The sequence below is a fragment of the Oncorhynchus nerka genome, linkage group LG16 (assembly GCF_034236695.1).
Source record: "Oncorhynchus nerka isolate Pitt River linkage group LG16, Oner_Uvic_2.0, whole genome shotgun sequence".
NCBI classification, from domain to species: Eukaryota; Metazoa; Chordata; class Actinopteri; order Salmoniformes; family Salmonidae; genus Oncorhynchus; species Oncorhynchus nerka.
Window position 1 is genome coordinate 28,003,216 of NC_088411.1, and position 24,555 is coordinate 28,027,770.

General features: G+C 42.2%; 1 protein-coding gene across 2 annotated transcripts in view; it reads left to right on the forward strand.

Annotated features, from left to right (window-relative positions):
- mertka (c-mer proto-oncogene tyrosine kinase a) overlaps nucleotides 1–21,002 on the forward strand; it is a 42,979-nt gene extending 21,977 nt beyond the window's left edge. Inside the window, exons 9-21 of one of the 2 annotated variants that reach the window (XM_029685334.2) lie at nucleotides 43–188; nucleotides 4,197–4,332; nucleotides 10,979–11,129; nucleotides 13,544–13,632; nucleotides 13,856–13,951; nucleotides 14,223–14,303; nucleotides 14,607–14,699; nucleotides 14,924–15,042; nucleotides 15,166–15,275; nucleotides 17,373–17,532; nucleotides 18,350–18,486; nucleotides 18,780–18,840; nucleotides 19,296–21,002. In XM_029685334.2, coding sequence (XP_029541194.2) covers nucleotides 43–188; nucleotides 4,197–4,332; nucleotides 10,979–11,129; nucleotides 13,544–13,632; nucleotides 13,856–13,951; nucleotides 14,223–14,303; nucleotides 14,607–14,699; nucleotides 14,924–15,042; nucleotides 15,166–15,275; nucleotides 17,373–17,532; nucleotides 18,350–18,486; nucleotides 18,780–18,840; nucleotides 19,296–19,808 — 1,892 coding nt within the window. In that variant the 3' untranslated portion in view covers nucleotides 19,809–21,002. The remainder of the gene's footprint in view (nucleotides 1–42; nucleotides 189–4,196; nucleotides 4,333–10,978; nucleotides 11,130–13,543; nucleotides 13,633–13,855; nucleotides 13,952–14,222; nucleotides 14,304–14,606; nucleotides 14,700–14,923; nucleotides 15,043–15,165; nucleotides 15,276–17,372; nucleotides 17,533–18,349; nucleotides 18,487–18,779; nucleotides 18,841–19,295) is intronic. The other variant, XM_029685335.2, reaches the window with a different exon arrangement.
- The last annotated feature ends 3,553 nt before the right edge of the window (nucleotides 21,003–24,555 follow it).

The following is a 24,555-nucleotide window of genomic DNA, read 5'->3' on the forward strand; positions in this document are numbered from 1 at the left end:
TGAGTGTGTGACCCTCTCTTTTCCTTCCCTTTGTTACTCCAGTACCGTCAGTCTACCCCCGTAATGTGACTGTTATGCTAAACGAGTCACTGCTGGTGATCCGATGGAAGCACCCGCCCCAGGACAGGGTCAATGGAATCCTCACGGGTTATGATGTCATCGTCACGTATGGGACTCGGGTCAACAAGGTGAGTCTCCTCTTGGAACCTGGAAGACATTGATGCTATCAGCCTAGAAATATGATTGTTAGAATGGACGTTTCCATTCTATTTCTATGGCGCTCATTGCCTCTCTCAATCACTGAAAAAGGCAGTGAGTCTCCCCATGGGTCTCTCCCCATGGGTCTCAAAAAGTATTCTATTCTATTGATTCATCCATGCCTCTGTGAGATCCAGAACAGCAGAAACTTGAGATGGCCTACTGTAAAAGGTTTTGTTGCACTTTCAATGTTAACAATGTCAGTTTCATACTGAGATTTCGGTACCAGGATTCAAGAAGTGAGATGGTCATATGATTTTATAGTCAGTCAGTTTGTTCATAAGGTGGTGTGTGTGTGAGTGTGTGTGTGAGCGTGTGCATGCATTGTATGAGGTAGGGGATTGTTGGTCCTTCTGACGTCATTCCTTTCTACCCAACAGACGGTCAACTTCTCTATTCTCTGTCCTGAACTAAAGTGTTTCACTCTACTGTTGAGTCAACAGTAACCTCTCCTCTGTGTAGCAATGCAGTAGTTGTCATTTTTAGGGAATGCTGAAAGTTATTATCCTGGTCCTAGATCTGTAGTGCACTGTGTAGGGAATAGGGTACCATTTAGGACACTTCCCAGGTCTCTCTAATACAATAGCATGTTTCCTGTCACTTTCTGGTTGTGTCGTGGTTTACTGGAATAGTGTTTCCACGTCTGAGTATTGTGTCCCTGTCTGAGTCATTGGTTGGTGGAGTGAACGGAAAATGAATACCTTAGATAGAGAGGGACTGTGTCCCAAATGGCACCCTGTTCTCTGATCCCCCAACTCAGTCCTGGAGACATCAAGGGGTGCACCTTTAGCTTTTTGCCCAAACACTACACAGCTGATTCAAATCATCAAAGCTTAGGAAAGACTGCTCTATTTGTGTCCCACTACATAGGGACTCAAACAAAGATATACATGTGTAATAACCATATGCCCTGTCCAGTCAAATGATGACATCACCACGTACAAAGGCTTTGTAACGACATCAGTGAATGAATGGATATGTATAATAACCCATGTGGGTCCTGTCCAGTCAAAAGCTGTCTGAATGACGTCATCACACAAAGGCTTGGTCAGAAACAACACTCACATATCAATGACGGAAAGTGTGTGTGTGTGTGTGTGTGTGAGAGAGACCCAACTCCTGTATCCTCAGCTGTTCAGCTGTTTCACCAGCCAAACAGCTGTGTTGTTCAAGAGAGTGATTCACAGAGTGATTCACAGAAACACCTTACACAGACACCTAACTTATTCTACTTTTCTACTCTATTCAACCCTGCTCTACTCAAGCCTACTCTACTCTACTCAAGCCTACTCTACTCTACTCAAGCCTACTCTACTCAAGCCTACTCTACTCTACTCAAGCCTACTCTACTCTACTCAACTCTACACTCTTAGAAAAAAAAGGTTATTCAGCTGTCCCCATAGGAAAACCATTTTCGGTTCCAGGTACAACTCTTTTGGGTTCCTTTTAGAACTCTCTGTGGAACAGTTTCTACGTGGAACTCAAAAGGGTTCTACCTGGAACCAAAAAGGGTTCTCCTATGGGGACAGCCAAAGAACCCTTTTAGGTTCTAAATTTCACCTTTTTTTCTAAGATTGTACTCTACAATACTATATTCTACTCTACTCAACCCTACTCTGTTCTACTCTACCCTACTATACTTTACTCTGCTCTATTCTACTCACCTGTACCCTGCTCTGCTCTACCCCCTTCTCTACCCTGCTCTACTCTACCCCCTCCTATACCCCCTACTCTACCCTGATCTGCCCTACACCCTCCTATACCCCCTACTCTACCCGGCTCTGCTCTACCCCCTCCTATACCCCCTACTCTAACCTGATCTGCTCTACCCCTCCTATACCCCCTACTCTACCCTGCTCTGCTCTACCCTGCTCTGCTCTACACCCTACTCTACCCTGCTCTGCTCTACACCCTACTCTACCCCCTACTCAACCCTGCTCTGCAACATACTCTACCCTGCTCTGCTCTACCCCCTACTCTACACCCTAGTCTATCCTGCTCTGCGCTACCCCTACTCTATACCCTACTCTACCCTGCTCTGCTCTACCCCCTACTCTACACCCTACTCTCTACTCTACACCCTACTCTACTCTGTTCTGCGCTACCCCTACTCTATACCCTACTCTACCCTGCTCTGCTCTACCCCCTACTCTACACCCTACTCTACCCTGCTCTCTACTCTACACCCTACTCTACTCTGTTCTGCGCTACCCCTACTCTATACCCTACTCTACCCTGTTCTGCGCTACCCCTACTCTATACCCTACTCTACCCTGCTCTGCTCTACCCCCTACTCTACACCCTACTCTACCCTGCTCTGCTCTACCCTGCTCTGCTCTACACCCTACTCTACCCTGCTCTGCTCTACACCCTACTCTACCCCCTACTCAACCCTGCTCTGCAACATACTCTACCCTGCTCTGCTCTACCCCCTACTCTACACCCTAGTCTATCCTGCTCTGCGCTACCCCCTACTCTATACCCTACTCTACCCTGCTCTGCTCTACCCCCTACTCTACACCCTACTCTACCCTGTTCTGCTCTACACCCTACTCTACACCCTACTCAACCTTGCTCTGCACCCTACTCTACACTCTACTCTACCCTGCTCTGCTCTACACTACTCTATTCTATCACCAAGCTAATGTATAATTGCTATTTTTAGACATATAATAGATGTTTTGGTCAGTGATATAGTACAACATGTTTCTGCGTGTGTGTTTTCTATGCCTTTAGCCAGCAGACCAGTCACGCAGTCAGCATGTTAGCTAGTTCAGTTTTAGTTTCCAAAATAAAAGTTCCGGTGTGAAATGTTGTCATAGAGAGATAGTACACCATGTGTCTGTGTGACTTCCATGTTTTTCCAGGCCTCCAGTCTCACTGTCAGCATGTTAACTAGTGAGAGAGGAACCCCAGATGTTGCCATGCGGTGTTATTGTGCAACCAAGGGCTTTATCCACTGTCACATGTTCCCCAACAATCCCCCTCTCAGCTCTCTGTAAACACCATGCTGATCATGTCTGAGCCCCAAATGGCAACATATTCCCTATTAAGTGCTCTACTCTATGGGCCCTGGTCAAAAGAAGTGCACTACATAGGGAATACGGATAGGTTGCGATTTGGAACTAAACCCAAGTCCACATACCAGCCAGCCTGTCAAGAAAGTTTTGTTTTCTTCCCCTTTTTTTAGAGCTTAGAAACAATGTTCTCAGCTTCCCAATGTTAGCAGAGCTAGAAACATCCAGAATGGCTCTACAATGACTTGACACACAAAAAATGTGTGTTACAAGTATAAATATATTTCACGTTGGCATGAAGGATCTGAAGAACAGACGCAGGAATGCATAATAGTTTTTTTTTATTAAGCCCAAATGATGGCCTGCCGTGTTAAGGCACAGGGACGAAGACCAAACAAACACGTAACAAGAACACAGGATTGAAACCCAAACAAAAGAGCGAGGAGAACCTCAAGTAAATAACACACGCGCACAATGATTAACACACAGGACAAGACCATCTGCACAATCCACAAGGGCACGAAAGCCCAAAACACACAGCACAGGTACTCACACGCACCAACAGACATTGTAACAATAATCAACCCCCCAATGGAAACCAAAGGGCACATATATAAAAATACTAAATCAGTGGGAATAGGGGACAGGTGTGCATGATGAAAGTTCCGGAGGGATCCGTGACATAATGTTACATAGCAAACTGGCCCAAATTAAGATCCTACCTCTGTAGTTATAACAGTGTTTCTTAATTCCTGGGAAGACATTTTTGTTTTTGCCCTAGCACTACACATCTGATTCCACTAGTCAAAGGTTTGATGATGAGTTGATTAGTGGTATGAGTTGATCAATTGAATAGGTGTCTATTACTGTAAACTGCTGAGTACAACCATGATCTCTCTAACATGCTGTGGTGTTCCTCAGATCCGCAGCTCCTCCAACACTGCTGCGGTGGCCCTACAGGAGTTCAACACTACATACAGTGTTCAGGTAGCTGCCTGTACTCAGGCTGGGCGTGGCATGCTCAGTCCACCGGTCGGGATCTTCGTACCAGAGAACAGTGAGTAGACCGCACTACATCAGGAGTTCCTAATCCTAACACCTTACATATTGAATTACATCAGGAGTTCCTAATCCTAACATCTTTATACATATTGAATTACATCAGGAGTTCCTAATCCTAACACTTTACATATTGAATTACATCAGGAGTTCCTAATCCTAACACCTTACATATTGAATTACATCAGGAGTTCCTAATCCTAACACCTTACATATTGAATTACATCAGGAGTTCCTAATCCTAACAGTTTACATATTGAATTACATCAGGAGTTCCTAATCCTAACATCTTTTTACATATTGAATTACATCAGGAGTTCCTAATCCCAACACCTTACATATTGAATTATTTTTTATTTATTTATTTCACCTTTATTTAACCAGGTAAGCAAGTTGAGAACAAGTTCTCATTTACAATTGCGACCTGGCCAAGATAAAGCAAAGCAGTTCGACACATACAACGACACAGAGTTACACATGGAGTAAAACAAACATACAGTCAATAATACAGTAAAAAAAAACAAGTCTATATACAATGTGAGCAAATTAGGTGAGAAGGGAGGTAAAGGCAAAAAAGGCCATGGTGGCAAAGTAAATACAATATAGCAAGTAAAACACTGGAATGGTAGTATTGCAATGGAAGAATGTGCAAAGTAGAAATAAAAATAATGGGGTGCAAAGGAGCAAAATAAATAAATAAATTAAATACAGTTAGGAAAGAGGTAGTTGTTTGGGCTAAATTATAGGTGGGCTATGTACAGGTGCAGTAATCTGTAAGATGCTCTGACAGTTGGTGTTTAAAGCTAGTGAGGGAGATAAGTGTTTCCAATTTAAGAGATTTTTGTAGTTCGTTCCAGTCATTGGCAGCAGAGAACTGGAAGGAGAGGCGGCCAAAGAAAGAATTGGTTTTGGGGGTGACTAGAGAGATATACCTGCTGGAGCGTGTGCTACAGGTGGGAGATGCTATGGTGACCAGCGAGCTGAGATAAGGGGGACTTTACCTAGCAGGGTCTTGTAGATGACATGGAGCCAGTGGGTTTGGCGACGAGTATGAAGCGAGGGCCAGCCAACGAGAGCGTACAGGTCGCAATGGTGGGTAGTATATGGGGCTTTGGTGACAAAACGGATAGCACTGTGATAGACTGCATCCAATTTGTTGAGTAGGGTATTGGAGGCTATTTTGTAAATGACATCGCCAAAGTCGAGGATTGGTAGGATGGTCAATTTTACAAGGGTATGTTTGGCAGCATGAGTGAAGGATGCTTTGTTGCGAAATAGGAAGCCAATTCTAGATTTAACTTTGGATTGAGATGTTTGATATGGGTCTGGAAGGAGAGTTTACAGTCTAACCAGACACCTAAGTATTTGTAGTTGTCCACGTATTCTAAGTCAGAGCCGTCCAGAGTAGTGATGTTGGACAGGCGGGTAGGTGCAGGTAGCGATCGGTTGAAGAGCATGCATTTAGTTTTACTTGTATTTAAGAGCAATTGGAGGCCACGGAAGGAGAGTTGTATGGCATTGAAGCTTGCCTGGAGGGTTGTTAACACAGTGTCCAAAGAAGGGCCGGAAGTATACAGAATGGTGTCGTCTGCGTAGAGGTGGATCAGAGACTCACCAGCAGCAAGAGCAACATCATTGATGTATACAGAGAAGAGAGTCGGTCCAAGAATTGAACCCTGTGGCACCCCCATAGAGACTGCCAGAGGTCCGGACAGCAGACCCTCCGATTTGACACACTGAACTCTATCAGAGAAGTAGTTGGTGAACCAGGCGAGGCAATCATTTGAGAAACCAAGGCTGTCGAGTCTGCCGATAAGGATGTGGTGGTTGACAGAGTCGAAAGCCTTGGCCAGATCAATGAATACGGCTGCACAGTAATGTTTCTTATCGATGGCGGTTAAGATATCGTTTAGGACCTTGAGCGTGGCTGAGGTGCACCCATGACCAGCTCTGAAACCAGATTGCATAGCAGAGAAGGTATGGTGAGATTCGAAATGGTCGGTAATCTGTTTGTTGACTTGGCTTTCAAGACCTTAGAAAGGCATGGTAGGATAGATATAGGTCTGTAGCAGTTTGGGTCAAGAGTGTCCCCCTTTGAAGAGGGGGATGACCGCAGCTGCTTTCCAATCTTTGGGAATCTCAGATGACAAGAAAGAGAGGTTGAACAGGCTAGTAATAGGGGTGGCAACAATTTCGGCAGATAATTTTAGAAAGAAAGGGTCCAGATTGTCTAGCCCGGCTGATTTGTAGGGGTCCAGATTTTTCAGCTCTTTCAGAACTTCAGCTGAATGGATTTGGGAGAAGGAGAAATGGGGAAGGCTTGGGCGAGTTGCTGTTGGGGGTGCAGTGCTGTTGACCGGGGTAGGAGTTGCCAGGTGGAAAGCATGGCCAGCCGTAGAAAATGCTTATTGAAATTCTCAATTATGGTGGATTTATCAGTGGTGACAGTGTTTCCTATCTTCAGTGCAGTGGGCAGCTGGGAGGAGGTGTTCTTATTCTCCATGGACTTTACAGTGTCCCAGAACTTTTTAGAGTTAGTGTTGCAGGAAGCAAATTTCTGCTTGAAAAAGCTAGCCTTGGCTTTTCTAACTGCCTGTGTATAACGGTTTCTAGCTTCCCTGAACAGCTGCATATCACGGGGCTGTTCGATGCTAATGCAGAACGCCATAGGATGTTTTTGTGTTGGTTAAGGGCAGTCAGGTCTGGGGAGAACCAAGGGCTATATCTGTTCCTGGTTCTAATTTTCTTGAATGGGGCATGTTTATTTAAGATTGTTAGGAAGGCGTTTTTAAAAATATCCAGGCATCCTCTACTGACGGATGAGATCAATATCCTTCCAGGACACCCCGGCCAGGTCGATTAGAAAGGCCTGCTCGCTGAAGTGTTTCAGGGAGCGTTTTACAGTGATGAGTGGAGGTCGTTTGACCGCTGACCCATTACGGATGCAGGCAATGAGGCAGTGATCGCTGAGATCTTGGTTGAAGACAGCAGAGGTGTATTTAGAGGGGAAGTTGGTTAGGATGATATCTATGAGGGTGCCCGTGTTTAAGGCTTTGGGGGTACCTGGTAGGTTCATTGATCATTTGTGTGAGATTGAGGGCATCAAGTTTAGATTGTAGGATGGCTGGGGTGTTAAGCATGTTCCAGTTTAGGTCGCCTAGCAGCACGAGCTCTGAAGATAGATGGGGGCAATCAGTTCACATATGGTGTCCAGAGCACAGCTGGGAGCAGAGGGTGGTCTATAGCAGGCGGCAACGGTGAGAGACTTGTTTTTAGAGAGGTGGATTTTTAAAAGTAGAAGTTCAAATTGTTTGGGTACAGACCTGGATAGTAGGACAGAACTCTGCAGGCTATCTTTGCAGTAGATTGCAACACCGCCCCCTTTAGCAGTTCTATCTTGTCTGAAAATGTTGTAGTTTGGAATTAAAATTTCTGAATTTTTGGTGGTCTTCCTAAGCCAGGATTCAGACACAGCTAGAACATCCGGGTTGGCAGAGTGTGCTAAAGCAGTGAAAAGAACAAACTTAGGGAGGAGGCTTCTAATGTTAATTACATCAGGAGTTCCTAATCCTAACACTTTACATATTGAATTACATCAGGAGTTCCTAATCCTAACACTTTACATATTGAATTACATCAGGAGTTCCTAATCCTAACACATTACATATTGAATTACATCAGGAGTTCCTAATCCTAACACTTTACATATTGAATTACATCAGGAGTTCCTAATCCTAACACTTTACATATTGAATTACATCAGGAGTTCCTAATCCGAACACCTTACATATTGAATTACATCAGGAGTTCCTAATCCTAACACTTTACATATTGAATTACATCAGGAGTTCCTAATCCTAACATATTTATACATATTGATGTACATAAGGAGTTCCTAATATTAACACCTTAATACATATTGAAGTACATAAGCATGTCAACAACCGCAAGTAGATATTTAACCTGACCGTGTTCTAAATAGTAGGCCGGTTAAGTATGTGATAAAAATAAAGTTTTATTGTATGTGACATTTAGAAAATCGAGTATACTTTAAATTTCTGGATGTCATACTCATTTCGGCTTTGACAACAGCTGATAATCAGATATGGTGTTACTGAAATTAACCAATAATGTGAAACAACGCAACCGCGCATGACGCAGTCTCAGTATGCAAAAATATATCGTTTTACATTGTGCATTTTTGAAAATTTAGTATGTTTTAAATGCCAGGATGTTGTATTAATTTCAGCTCTTCATCTAGTAGAATTAAATGCACACTTTTCCACAATGGATTGGAAGAGGTGGGTTGCAAGTGACAAGCCCTAGTTCTAGTAGCGGTTTGTGGGTAAAATCCAGTGGTGTAAAAATACTTGTAAAAATACTTTAAAGTACTACTTACTATTTATATTTATATATTTGACAACTTTTACTTCACTACATTCCTTAAGAAAATATTGGACTTTTTACTCCATACATTTTCCTTTACACCCAAAAGTACTCGTTACATTTTGAATGTATAGCAGGACGGGAAAATAGTCCAATTCACGCCATTATAAACAGAACATCCCTGGTCATCCCTGCTGCCTCTGATCTGGCAGACTCACTAAACACACATGCTTTGTTTTTTAAATTATGTCTGAATGTTGAGTGTGCCCCTGGCTTCCCGTAAATTAAAAAATAAATAATTTGGTGCCGTCTGATTTGCGTATTTTAAGGAATTTTAAATGATTTATACTTATACTTTGACTTTTGATACTTAAGTACATTTTAGCAATTACATTTACTTTTGATACTTAAGTATATTTTAAACCAAATACATTTAGACTTTTTCTCAAGTAGAATTTTACTGGGTATCTTTACTTTTACTCAAGTATGACAGTTGGGTACTGTTCCCACCACTGGTAAAATCACCAGGGAAGCCAGTCCAGAATAAAAAGCCATATTACAACCTATGTGTTGTGATAATTGCGTTGTTTGCTCTATAACCTGTTAATTCATATGCCTTGCCACTGTGATATATAGGCCTAAGGCCGAGACAATAAGAAGACAGTGGCAGAATAAATTAAACTAGACCTTCGTTTCATCACAAAAAGGGAGAGCGACCTCTGTCTGGTGAAGTCCACAAAGCATATTGCATGTAACAAACTGTTACATGAACTACAGCATGGTCAAGTTAATGTTTCCAACATTTTCGGACTACTAAACAACTATTGATTTAGAACCACAGAGAGTTACCACAAGTCACATAGAAAACAGGAGCTGCCTCCACTATTCCAGCACCATTTCAACATCAAATTACCTCTGCTTAGTGTGTGTGTGTGTGTGTGTGTTTGTGTGTGTGTGCAAGTTGAACAAAACATGTTGACTCACCCCACATTAACAATTTCAAGGCTGTCTCTTCACATGATAAACATTTCTGTCACAACGCCAATGCCATCCTCCGCTCTTTCATGTTGATTAAACGCTCTGACTCTGTCATACAGTACATGCTTTTAGTTTTATTTGCCCTAGGCTACCTGGCTAAAATGCTTGCTCACTAACCAAACTTCCTTTCATGTGCAACGATGAGCCAGCTAATTAACATTAGCCTACTTCATCTAGCTACATATTGAACTTCCATCCTCTCATCGTTGCACTTCCATCCTCAACTTCCATCCCCTCTTCCATCCTCTCAGGCACAATGTATCAATGTATGAATATATGGTTGGATCAGAATCGCCGTTATAATCACTTGCCAGTACAGAGAATTAGGTAAAACCAGAAATGAGAATTAGGTAAAACCACAAATCCAAATCCCTATCTCCATCCATGGCTATTTAGGAAAGGGACACTTTTAAATAGCTAGCTAGCCACCAGAGGACAATGACACAATGAGATGTAACAATGCACGTTTTTCTGTCAATTACATTTTTCTGTTGATGTGATTGGTGTGAAGCCAAATCCAAACTGGCTTCCCTTGACACCTTTTTTTTGGTGCGCCAGGAACATTCACAGTTTAGCTAACTCAGTTTAGCCCAACGCTGATTGGCTAATTTTATACTTTTTTTTTATCAAGGGAGGCCAAATGCTTGCTGGTTTCCCTTGCATTCAATACTACAGGTGGAAAAAATGTCCTACTCTTTTTGGCCAGACCGTATCAGATACGCTACACATACAGAGACAGAGGGGCACTGTTTTGCTCTCTTGGATGCTTTCTCCGGTGAGATACATTCAGCCTCTTCCGAATTGAAGGATAATTATGAAACTAAGACGAAAGATGATCAATTATTATGTTTTTTTGTTTTGTTTGGTCAATGTTTTGGGGAAGCCTTGCTTCCCTTGTCATGCATGATACATGCCACTGCCTAGTCCTCTTCAAGTAACCATACAACAAAATTAGGCTACTTAATTGGAAAGATGCAGAATAGTGAAGCATCTGCAGTGGTGTTAAAGGGCAATTCGCTTGTTGCAAAATTACACACAAACTGAGAACACACACACATATACAGCAAAACCTATACAAATACAACATACAGTTGAGTTGAAACTTTGATCATGTTTCTATCATGTTTGTGTGTTCTGTTCTATCAATCGATCGTAGTTTGATTTGATTGATTCATTGCTTGATTGATTCAATCATTGATTGATTGCATGTTGTGTTCCAGATTGGCCCCTGTCTCCCTCCTCCAGTCCAGACACCATAGGATCAGACTCTGTGTATATCATACTGGGGGTGGTATGTGGCTTCTGTCTCCTGCTGCTAGTACTCTGGGCTGCTATCTGCATGAGAAGCCGGATACTAGACACACGCTTTGGGTAAGTTTGCATGCTTCTTCACATATTAAAGTCTTAATTGTATCAGGATGTACAAGGAGGGGTGTACATTGATGTACTACAGTACCCAGAATGCTGTGTAACATCTGGTTTGTCTTGTTTCTGACGCTAACCTAATGGTGTCCTCAATACCTTAATGATCTGATCATGATCACTTTAAACCCCTGTGTATTGACTTAGACCGTGCTGCAGTCCATTGTTGTAGTACTGGATGTCACACAGTATCTTGATTCTTAAGTTGGTCAGGGGAAACGGTGTAGCTAAGTGCAGTCTTGTAACGAGCGTTGTTGTATGAATTGGACCAAGGTGCAGCGTGGAAGGCGTTCATGATGTTTATTAATGTGAACCAGCAACAAAACAATAAAGAGTAACAAAACGAGCGTGCAGCTTTGTAGTGCAAAAAAGCTACAATACAAAAACAAGATCCCACAAACAGGTGGGAAAAGGCTGCCTAAATATGATCCCCAATCAGAGACAACGATAGACAGCTGCCTCTGATTGGGAACCATACCAGGCCAACATAGAAAATAAAAAACTAGACTACCCACACCCTGACCTGTTAGTTTTCCTCCTCCTCTTCGTCTGAGGAGGAGAAGCGAGAAGGATCGGAGGACCAATATGCGGCGTGGTAAGTGTCCATGGTTGTTTATTTTAAAAACAAACTGAACACTATGAATACAAAAACAATAAACGTGAAACGAACGAAAACCGAAACAGTACTGTGTGGCGACAACCACACACACCGAAACAAACACCCACAAACAAACAGTGAAACCTAGGCTACCTAAGTATGATTCTCAATCAGAGACAACTAACGACACCTGCCTCTGATTGAGAACCATACTAGGCCGAAACATAGAAATCCCAAAATCATAGAAAAACAAACAGACTGCCCACCCCAACTCACGCTCTGACCATACTAAATAACGACAAAACAAAGGAAAAAGGTCAGAACGTGACATGACCTAACCAAAATAGAGAAATAAAAGGTTCTCTAAGGTCAAGGCGTGACAAGTCTTCCTTCCTCAAATAACTTACCGGTACTTGACTTGTTCCTTTTCACTCCTAGTAGATTAAAGAGCCTCAACAGTGCATCTCCAGCCAGGGAATTCTGTTTTCACTCAGTTTCGCCAGTAAGAAATGTCTATTGTCTGTTGCTGCAGATGTAAAAGTTTACTCAGCATTTTGATCCCTGGAGTTGGTAAGGGGAAATGGTGTATTAGTCAGTGGAAGTGGTTATATTTCCTGTTGAGGAAGGGGTAAAGTTACTCAGTACATTGTCAATAAAGCAGCCTGGTTTCCTCATAATCACTGACCATTGCACCTGAGTCAAGACTGCCAAGGTTGTAGTGACTGTATCATGTTCATTAGGCACAAAATGGAAGTAAACAGACTGAAACAGCTGGACTCAATCAGCAGTGAGATCTGGGCGGTGTTAGTTAGGACAGACTATGGAAAACATTTTCACATTTTAATTTTTCAACAGAAAATGAAAATGGGCCTATCTCATTGGACAAACCCTGGTAGTCCCTCCCTGTTTGTCTATTTTCTTCTGTTTGGTGCCTAATGAACACAAATCAAATCAAATCAAATCAAATTTATTTATATAGCCCTTCGTACATCAGCTGATATCTCAAAGTGCTGTACAGAAACCCAGCCTAAAACCCCAAACAGCAAACAATGCAGGTGTAAAAGCACGGTGGCTAGGAAAAACTCCCTAGAAAGGCCAAAACCTAGGAAGAAACCTAGAGAGGAACCAGGCTATGTGGGGTGGCCAGTCCTCTTCTGGCTGTGCCGGGTAGAGATTATAACAGAACATGACCAAGATGTTCAAATGTTCATAAATGACCAGCATGGTCGAATAATAATAAGGCAGAACAGTTGAAACTGGAGCAGCAGCATAGTCAGGTGGACTGGGGACAGCAAGGAGTCATCATCCATCCTTGGTCTTACTGCTGAAGACAGAGGTAGTCTAGCTGTGTTGGAAAGAAACACCAAAACAATCCTTTCCACTCTAATCGTCTCCCCTCTCCACTCCTCTCTGCTACTCTCTCCTCTGCTCCTCCTCTCCTCTCCTCATCACCAAAACAACCCATCTCCTCTCCGTTCTGCTGTCTCTGTTCTGGAATTCATTATGTTAAAGAGGTGACTCAGTGTTGCCTTTCGGGATATACAGATAAGAATGCTCAGAACTGGCAGACATCTCTCATCACCCAGAGGCAGGAAAACATCCGGTCATAGAGCTTACTTCCTGATTCAAGATGAATTCTCAATCTAGTCAACCAAATGATTACAACTCTGAGGCAAGCTCTTGTTAAAGTGTTAGTCAGTGAATGACTCATTCTGTTCCATTGTATAAAGTAACTTGTTTTGTTTCTCTCTGGCGCCCCCTGCAGTCAGATGTTTGGAAGTGGAGAGAAGCTTCAACCCATCGTTCAGTACAGGCCACAGAAGTCCTACAACCGATCAGCCATTGAAATTACACGTATGTGAATAAACGTTCTATTCTAATCTACTGTACTCTGCTCTACTATACTCTACTCTAATCTAATCCTCTATGTTCCTATTAACATACATCGGAGAAGAAAATCTATATCCACAGATTTTGAACAATAATAAAAAATATCAGCTCTATTTTACATTTTACATTTACATTTACATTTAAGTCATTTAGCAGACGCTCTTATCCCCTCTTGCCCTCTTTTTAGTAGGTAACCTGGGTGTGAGTGATGAGCTCCAAGCCAAACTACAGGACTTCATGATTATGAGAAATCTGCTTTCCATCGGGAAGGTTCTGGGAGAGGGTGACGATGACATTCATTTGATTATTTAGTACACAAAATCAGGGGCCTATTTGTGTTATAAAGTAGGTAGAATACAACTTTATCTCAGTCATATGTCATTTTTTCCCAATGTAATTTCTTACATTTTTTGGTAATTTCATTTGTTTGTGGTTGTTCCTTAATCACATTTCACGTCATTTATTTGTTGCTTCTCGTCATTTAGAGGTATTTCTGACTGTTACCTCTGACTGTTCCCTTTCTGACTGTTACCAACCCATTGTTTATTGACCAGGTGAATTTGGCTCTGTGGTGGAGGGACATCTGAAACAACTGGACGGAACATCTGAGAAAGTGGCTGTGAAGACCATGAAATGTGAGCTTCTTCATCCTCTTGTTAGTTTTCTTTAATTGGGCTGATCTAACAATGCCCATTCGTTTAGGTCAGATTCAGAGTGCTTTTTTCTCTTTCTTACCCTCTGATTAATATCCTAGATGGTTGATGAATTCCTCATAGCCTGCTCCCAGATCTGTTTGTGCTGTATAACCAGCTAGTATGACCGTTCATGCCATGTTTGGCATGCCAATGACCACAGGAGTTGGATAGATAGTGCAAACAGATCTAAGACCAGGCTAAATAACACATGACATTTGTATTAATTTCCTCTTTGTTTTCTAGTGGATAACTTCTCCCAGAGGGAGATAGAGGAGTTCCTGAATGAGGCTGCCTGCATGAAGGACTTTGACCACCCTAATGTCATCAGGCTGCTAGGTACTGTAGGTCTTCTTTGCTGCCATCACAGACCATCCTGCTCAGTCCTGCCCATCATGCAGAAACTATGGGTTCATGCTCCCTCACTCCATCCAGCCATACATACACATAAGAGAGATCACAGTTGATGTCTAAAGGATTTTGTAAAACTTAGTAAAAACTTTATTTTACAATCATTTTACAACTGTTATTTACCTGCTATTACGTTGATCTGCTCCTGCTAGGTGTTTGTCTGGAGGCGGGGTCTGGTCACTTCCCCAAGCCCATGGTGATCCTGCCCTTCATGAGATATGGAGACCTCCATAGCTTCCTGCTGCGCTCACGCCTCGGAGACAGTCCACTGGTGAGCTATCTGATGCTTTCCCGAGGAGCACGTTGAAAAAAAGTGTTGTCTTGTCTGAATATGGTTAATGACATTGTAATGATGAAGATGTTGTTTCTTTCTTCTTCTTTATTTTTCTTTCAGTTCCTGCCCACTCAGACACTCCTAAAGTTTATGATTGACATCGCCATGGGGATGGAATACCTCAGTGGGCGGAACTTCCTCCACCGTGACTTGGCTGCACGCAACTGCATGTAGGTTTACATTTCACCTGAACCAGAGCCAGACTGAGTGTACAAAACATTACGAACACCATCCTAATATTGAGTTGCACCCTGTTTTTCCCTCAGAACATCCTCAATTTGTTGGGGATGGACTCTACAAGGTGTCAAAAGTATTCCACAGGGATGCTGGCCCATGTTGATTCCAATGCTCCCACAGTTGTGTGAAGTTGGCTGGATGTCCTTTGGGTGGTGGATCATTCTTGATACACAAAACTGTTGAGCGTGAAAAACCCAGCAGCGTTGCAGTTCTTGACACACTCAAACCAGTGCGCCTGGCACCTACTACCATACCCCTTTCAAAGGAACTTACATATTTTGTCTGGCCCATTCACCCTCTGAATGGTACTCATACACAATCCACATTGTCTCAAGGTTTGAAAATCATTCTTTAACCTTTCTTCTCCCCTTCATCTACACTAATTGAAGTGGATTTAACAAGTGACCTCAATAACAGATAAAAGCTTTCACCTGGATTCAACTGGTCAGTCTATTTCAGGGAAATAGCAGCTATTCCTAATATGTTGAACACATAGGGATTACATATTTACATTGTGACAAAGTACAGATCAGAACTGTAGGGCGGCAGGGTAGCCTAGTGGTTAGAGCGTTGGACTAGTAACCGGAAGGTTGCAAGTTCAAACCCCCGAGCTGAAAAGGTACAAATCTGTCGTTCTGCCCCTGAACAGGCAGTTAACCCACTGTTCCCAGGCCGTCATTGAAAATAAGAATTTGTTCTTAACTGACTTGCCTGGTTAAATAAAGGTAAAAAAATATATATAAAAAAAAATAAAACACACACACATATATATATAAACTGAACAAAAATATGAACGCAATATGAACGCGTTTTCCTGGGGACACTAAAATGCCACTCTAAAATGGGCAGTTTTGTCACACAACACAATGCCACAGATGTCTCAAGTTTTGAGGGAGCATGCAATTAGCATGTCCACCAGAGCTGTTTCTGGAGATTTGAATCTTCATTTCTCTACCATAAGCCGCTTTTGAGAATTTGGCAGTACCTACAACCGCAGACCACGTGTATGGTGTCGTGTTGGCGAGCGTTTCACTGATGTAAACGTTGTGAACAGAGTGCCCCCCTGATCAACTCTATGAGAAGGAGATGTGCTGCGCTGCATGAGTCAAATTGTGGTCACACCAGATACTAGCTGGTGTTCTGATCCACGCCTCTACCTATTTTTAAAGGTATCTGTATATCTCTGGAATCCATAGATTAGGGCCTAATGAATTCATTTTCAATTGACTGATTTCCTTATATGAACTGTAACTCAGCTAAATCTTTGAATTTTTTGCATGTTGCGTTTATATTTTTGTTAAGTGTATATATATATATATATATGTGTGTTATTTCATAGTTTTGATGTCTTCACTATTATTCTATAATGTAGCAAACAATAAAAGTAAAGAAAAACCCTTGAATGACTAGGTGTATCCAAACCTTTGACTGGTACTGTATATATATATACATACAGTATATATATATACAGTACCAGTCAAAGGTTTGGAATCATGTAGTAACTAAGAAAGTGTTAAACAAATCAAAATATATTTTATATTTAAGATTCTTCAAAGTAGCCACCCTTTGCCTTGATGACAGCTTTGCACACTTTTCTTTAGGAATGTAGTGAAGTAAAAGTAAAAGTTGTCAAAAATATAAATAGTAAAGTAATTACAAAATATATATATTTTCAAAATTTTAAAGTATTTTACACCACTTTGTGTGTGTGTGTGTGTACAGGTCTGACCTTTTCACAATGTAAAGATATAATGAGTCTTATCTCATGGTAAACAGAGAGGACGGCAGCTAAACCATCCTTGTTCCTTGGTACTGTTCATGTACGACTGTGGTCTATTTTGGCAACTTATTCAAGTAGAAACTCACTGTTGCTGTCCACCATATTGCCAATGTGATGTAGACACATTGCTCTTGACATTTTTAATAAATGCCAAATTCTTGCGCTTGTATCCTGCCTAGTCAATTTTGATATTTTTCTAGTAAGTGGAATTGATAGATTGTTCTATTGATTGGTTGGTCTGGTCCTACAGGCTGCGTGATGACATGACGGTGTGTGTGGCAGACTTCGGCTTGTCTAAGAAGATCTACAGTGGTGATTACTACAGACAGGGCAGGATAGCCAAGATGCCTGTGAAATGGATTGCGGTGGAGAGTCTGGCGGACAGAGTATTCACTGTGAAGAGTGATGTGGTATGGAGGTCCACACACCCACACACACAATTATGTTGTAAGGAACGTCTGAGATCGAGCCCCCATCAGCTAGTTTCATTTCTTTCAATCCTTGACTGATTATGGGAATACATGTGAATGTGTCAGAGAGAAATTAAAAGTACTGTTATTCAAGTATTTAGTTCCCTTTCTGAGAAATGAAACAGCCAGCCCGTGAAGTTCAGCCCACAGCTCTCAGCATTGGAAAAGTTATTGGATAGCTTAACAGAGTTCTCAACAAAGAGCCGTGTGACTGCAGGACAGTTAAACGGCTATCCAGACTTTCTGCTTTTCACCCCCCACCTACATATACATAGTACGTCAATCAATCACCTTATCAAACCTACATGTGCATATTACCTCAATCAATCACCCCAACTACCTCGTACCCCAGTACACTGACGCAAAACTCCTTGTATATAGTATGTATATAGCCTCCTTATTGTTATTTTATTGTATTAATGTACTGTTTTATTTTTGATCTATTTGTTAATTTTCTTACTTTTTAACTGCATTGTTGGGAAAGGGCTCGCAAGTAAGCATTTCACTCTAAAGTCTACACTTGTTGTATTCAGGGTATGTGACAAATACAATTTAATTTGAACAGACTACAAATATGATCCTTGAATTCACAAATTAAAATGCATTTACAGTTATCTGCTCACGTTATGTAGATGCATCTAACATGTTATTTTAGTAGGAGCTAGCAGAACCCAGCAATTTGAACATTTACGTTAACAGTCTATCACGAGAGAGAAACTACAGCTAACTTAAATGTGTGCTGTGTGTATTCTTGCAGTGGGCATTTGGTGTGACCATGTGGGAGATAGCGACACGGGGCATGACACCGTACCCTGGTATCCAGAACCATGAGATTTATGATTACCTACTTTTGGGCCACAGGCTGAAGCAGCCAACAGACTGCTTAGATGAACTGTGAGTGTTTATCTTCTCTCTACATGGCTGTCTTTCGGATTCGGCTTTCGTGAATAGGAACATTTAGCCTGATCCAATACCTGTTTGTGCTGTATTGCCAACTCCTAAGGTCATTGTCAATGAATGGACCTATTAACTATACAGATCTGGGACCAGGTTAAGGAACATTATGCTACAGCCAGGACAATATAGATAAACTGAAGAAGAAGTAATGTCTGCAACTCTGTTGTGGTTTATTAAGACGCAAAACAGATCACATTTGAATGATTATTCTTAATTCTCCTGTCCACCAGGTACGAGATCATGTACAGCTGTTGGCGTGCTGACCTCCTGGACCGCCCCATCTTCACTCAGGTGAGAGAACTCCCGGCGAAGCTGCCCTAGACAGTCTACGTCCCAAATGGCACTCTATTCAATTTATAGTTCACTACTTAGGGAAACCCATAGGGCTCTGGTCAAAAGTAGTGCATTATATAAGAAATAATATGGTGCCATTTGGGATGCAGACATTGACATAGACACCCTGGTCAAAAATTGTGCACTACACTCTTAGAAAAACAGGTGCTATCAAGAACCTAAAAGGGTTCTTCGGCTGTGCTCAAATAAGAACCCTTTGAAGAACCGTTTTTGGTTCCAAGTAGAACACATTTGGTTCCATGTAGAACCCTTTCCACAGAGGGTTCTACCTGGAACCAAAAAACGTTCTCCTATGGGAACAGCTGAAGAGGGAATATAACGAACAAGGTGAAATTTGCTACGCAGACAGACTGTGTAAAGATGAATCTTCTAATCTTCCGGACTTTCCTCAGGTTAGAGAACTGTTGGAGAAGCTGACAGAGAAACTTCCGGAGGCTTCTACCAGCAAAGAGGACATCATCTACATCAACACCAGTTTCCCTGAGGAGGATCAGCCCGGTGCTTGTGCAGACTCCCACCTGGATTTGCCGCTTTTTAGCTCCTCCCCGTCCTGCAGTCATAGAAACGAATTCAGCCCCTCCCCTTCCTGTAGCGACCAGTTCAGCTCTTCTCCGTCCTGCAGTAACAGTCGCCAGAGACGAGACAACCGAGATCTGGTAACAGCAGTCATCCACGAGACTATGGAGGAAAAGGAGGAGGAAGATGATCGTTACGTTGTTGTCATCTCTAATGCCAATAGGAGTGGGGACCCCGCTGTCACCATGACAACAGCAGCTGTGGACAGTGACACTCCCCTGTTGGCTCGGGAGGGCTTGGGTGGGGTTTTGGGGGGAGCTACTCGTGACTCAGTGGGTGATGTCACTGGGATGGATCAGCACGCGAGTGACACAACGCTGTTGCTCTGATAGGCATGGAACGTTGGGACTAGAAATCCAGTCATCTGAAACCAGTCAAAGAAAAGAAAAGCTCTCCCCCAGCGGTCATGTCTGATGATAATACACATCCTTCTTGTCTGCACTCTGGACTGTTGAGGACATAATATAGGTATTGTAAAGACCCTGCCGTTGATAAGCATGATGACCACTCACCCAAGGGAACTGCTTTCTTGGAGCAGCGGTAACGTTTCTGGATCTGGACCCTATGATACTGGGTGCAAATCACGCCTCGGAATCTTGTGCTACTCCCTCATTTTGTTACAGTTTGAACGTATGGTACTGTGTGGATCATGAGCACATAGGCCTTCTGCTTGGTGCAGCATGTGTAGTCTCACGTTGCAACACTTCCAAGTTGTTTCACCAAGGATCTGCCCAGTGTCTATAGAAATATAATCCCTATTTCTATGATCCTGTCTTGTGGCATTATTAAAAGTGTTATTACCTTGTCTATTCCCCAATGCTTTGCATTGAAATAATTATGACCAGTTTTCCAGTGGATGTTTATACCTCAAATGGTTACCACTAGCTATCAGTGTTAATGCAAGAGATGTACATAAGAGACGCTACATTTGCACATCTCTCTTATAGTATATTTCCAATTAAATAAGCTCTGCTAAAAATTGAAGTCAGTGTATCCCTAGCAGATATTGAAAGCTGTGAACAAGGCACAATTACAGCCAACCACTGTTGTAAGTCAGTAGTACACTCCCATTACAATCAGAGGCCATCTAAAGCATTTAAACTGTACGTAATTTTAAGAATTCCTTTTATATATTGAAGTATTTTTGAAGTGGCAATGTGTATAGGAACTTTACATGATATGTGTATATAGAGTATTGTGTACATATGATATCGATGGACTGAAGAAAAAAAACAACAGTTATTTTGTATCTCGGAGGACCTTGTATACAGCCTTGAGGTACTCCACCAAGGTTAGGCAGTGGACCCTGGAATGTCCACAATATCTAATAGTTTATAATTACAGATTTTAATAGAAGTTCAACTTTTGTTAAATATAAATATAGTCAATGTTGATATTGACTGAATTGTTAAAGAGATTTGCAGGATTTTTTTCATGATGCAATAAATGTTTGCAAATTAAAAAATGTGCAATTTTTTTATCCATCTGACCCTGAAAATAAATCCATCCTGGATTGAATAAGATGCACGCACACACACAGTTTTGTTTTACTCTTCTTGTGGGAACCACAAATATTAATTATCTTTCAAAATCCTATTTTCCTTAACCTTAATTCTAACCATAATTATAAACCTAACCCCTATGTCTAAAATATATTTTTTCCCTTGTGAGGACTGGCAAAATGTCCCCACCGAATTTTCAATGTTTTACTATCTTTGTGAGGGCTTCTGGTACCCACAAGGATAGTTAATCAAAAACACACACACACCAAACATGATGATGATCAGATAAGAGAAAGGGAAATAAATAACAGATTTCAAGTTGCTATAATTTTTTAACCCTTGTGTAGTGTTCATGTTTTTGTTATTGACCCAATGTTTGCGGGTCTGATGGACCCACAATATTATTGGGGTTTTAAAGCAATACAGCCATAGCAATTTACATAAAAATACTTAGATGTTGACTTATATCAATTACAAGCAATATAGACAGCATACATGGTTAACATTTGGCAATTACCTCTGCTAGATCACATTTATCAATAAAAGCGCTATTCGTTTTTAAAAATAAAATTATTACATGGGCGGAATAAATTGTTTATCTTGAACGAATATAAATGAAAAAGTTTATCACTATGGATGTTTAAATCAAATCAAATCAAATGTATTTATATAGCCCTTCGTACATCAGCTGATATTTCAAAGTGCTGTGCAGAAACCCAGCCTAAAACCCCAAACAGCAAGCAATGCAGGTGTAGAAGCACGGTGGCTAGGAAAAACTCTATAGAAAGGTCAAAACCTAGGAAGAAACCTAGAGAGGAACCAGGCTATGTGGGGTGGCCAGTCCTCTTCTGGCTGTGCCGGGTGGAGATTATAACAGAATATGGCCAAGATGTTCAAATGTTCATAAATGACCAGCATGGTCGAATAATAATAAGGCAGAACAGTTGAAACTGGAGCAGCAGCACGGCCAGGTGGACTGGGGACAGCAAGGAGTCATCATTTCAGGTAGTCCTGAGGCATGGTCCTAGGGCTCAGGTCCTCTGAGAGAGAGAAAGGGAGAATTAGAGAGAGCACACTTAAATTCACACAGGACACCGAATAGGACAGGAGAAGTTCTCCAGATATAACAAACTGACCCTAGCCCCCCGACACATAAACTACTGCAGCATAAATACTGGAGTCTGAGACAGGAGGGGTCAGGAGACACTGTGGCCCCATCCGAGGACACCCCCGGACAGGGCCAAACAGGAAGGATATTGCTTTGAACTGAACAAATTGGAAGGACAACTTCCAATGATAACAAACAAATTAAGGCCGGTCTACACACCACATGAGGGACAGAGTTTTACCGTGTGTGTGTTGCAAATGTATTTCTTGCACTTGATGCATGTGTACTGTCTTCCTGTCCTTCTTGGGTCCACACACATAGCAGCGCTTCTTCTTGTTGCTACCGGCTGCAATCTACTCACACTACTCACACTTACTTTCGGTATTGGAGTTGTTGGTTCTGCAGGTCGGGCCGAGGGGGCACCAGCATCCTCCTCCTGAATCCTCCTCATAATGGCTGCAGAAGCTGGGGTCCTTGGGATATGTTGCCTCCTCTGGATTTGAGGTCTTACCAATGCCTTGCCCTGTTCTTCGAGAAAGAGATGTCTCCTCTGGAGCTTCCCTCTGTACCAATCTGGGTTCAACCAACGCATTGTACGCCGAGATGTCCAAGATGTTGAAGAATTTCACAAGTGTCCAGCTTAGGGTTCTTCTTTTGCAGCTGTAGCCAGTCCCCAGCTTGTTTAAATTGTCCACCCCTCCTTTTGTGGCATTGTAATCCATTATGATTTCTGTTTTTTGATGTCCCTGGTCACAAATTCTCCCATCCTTATGCACCGTACTTGTGAGTACCACATTTTTGCTTTTCTTTGGCATGTAGGACACTAGGGACGTGCCGGACGTGAACACAAACTTAAAGGAATTGATAGGCCTGTTTCATGTATTCAACAGCTGAGGTGGGAGCTCTGGCTTGTTTTTTCTCAATTGTCCTACCATTGTCAGCTTCTTCTGGAGGAGCTCCTGTCCCAGCTTGTGTGAAGTAAAAAAGTTATTGCATGTGATGTTGTGGCCACAGAGTCCCTGTGTCACATCCAGGACAACCTGCATCCCTTGGTTCTTCTCAGGAGCTCCTCGTATTCCTTGTATTTAATTTTACCTTTATTTAACTAGGCAAGTCAGTTAAGAACAAATTCTTATTTTCAATGACGGCCTAGAAACAGTGGGTTAACTGCCTGTTCAGGGGCAGAACAACAGATTTGTACCTTGTCAGCTCGGGGGTTTGAACTTGCAACCTTCCGGTTAATAGTCCAACGCTCTAACCACTAGGCTACCCCTTGCATACACTTGCATGTTCCACACATATGATGAAGCAGCATCACAGGCAGCCCAGATCTTGATTCCATATTTAGCTGGTTTCTACATCCCACAGGGATTCTGTAGTACTGCCTGAAGGGGCAGCTGCCCTTAAATGGCATAAGCTGCTCATCAACAGTAACGTTGGGCCCAGGGTTGTACAACAGGGGAAGGTGACCACTTGTCCCACACTGACCTGATTGCAGCTAGCTGGTCTCTCTGCACTGACCTGATTGCAGCTAGCTGGTCTCTCTGCACTGACCTGATTGCAGCTAGCTAGTCTCTCTGCACTGACCTGATTGCAGCTAGCTAGTCTCTCTGCACTGACCTGATTGCTCTCTGCTGCAGAGCTGGTCTGGTGTCTCGGTTATCGAAGCGGATAATCCTGGAAATAATGTGGACATTTTCCAGAGACAGTTTTGCACCGAAGAGTTCTCTGACCGTTTCTACACCCCACAGGGATTCTGTAGATTCCCCATTGGATATGAAAACAGCAGAAAGGATAAGAACCCCAAAGTATGCATGTAAATGAGTTTGGTCCATCTCCTTCCACCTCTCTCCGAAAAGATGACTTCCCTCCAAATTAGTACAGTCCAGAATAATTTTCTAGATGGTGTCTGGGATGAACATTTCAAAAGAAGACTTTATGTCCTGCACATGAGAAATCCGCCATCCTTATCGGCCCTGGTTGCATCCTTATCACATTGGCAGCCACACCGCATGGCGGCCAATGTAATAAGGATGTAACCAGGGCCAATGCGATGGCGGTGTGCAGGTTCTCACAGTACATTTTATAGTTTCACACACTACAAAGGTGTAAAGAGAGAGAGAGAAAAGCGGAAGACAGGCAGACAGACAGGTGGACCCGAACACCACATATGTAATATAAATGTGTAGGGGGGTAAACTGTGCACTCAATGAAAATTTGTTATTTTACATGTTCTTCACAGAAAATGAGCCAAGGCCAATGAGTTGCAGGTGAAAAACGAATTAATTGTATAATTTTTCTTCTAGTATACATTGAAAATGGGTCCCACAGACCTGAACACCACACAAGGGTTAATAAAGTATATATATGGTCACTGGCACTGCTTTACGTGGTGTGTTGTTCAATGCATCTGATGCCAAAACGTCAACTCAGCATGCGCGTGACGTTACTTCCACTCAGGTGAGT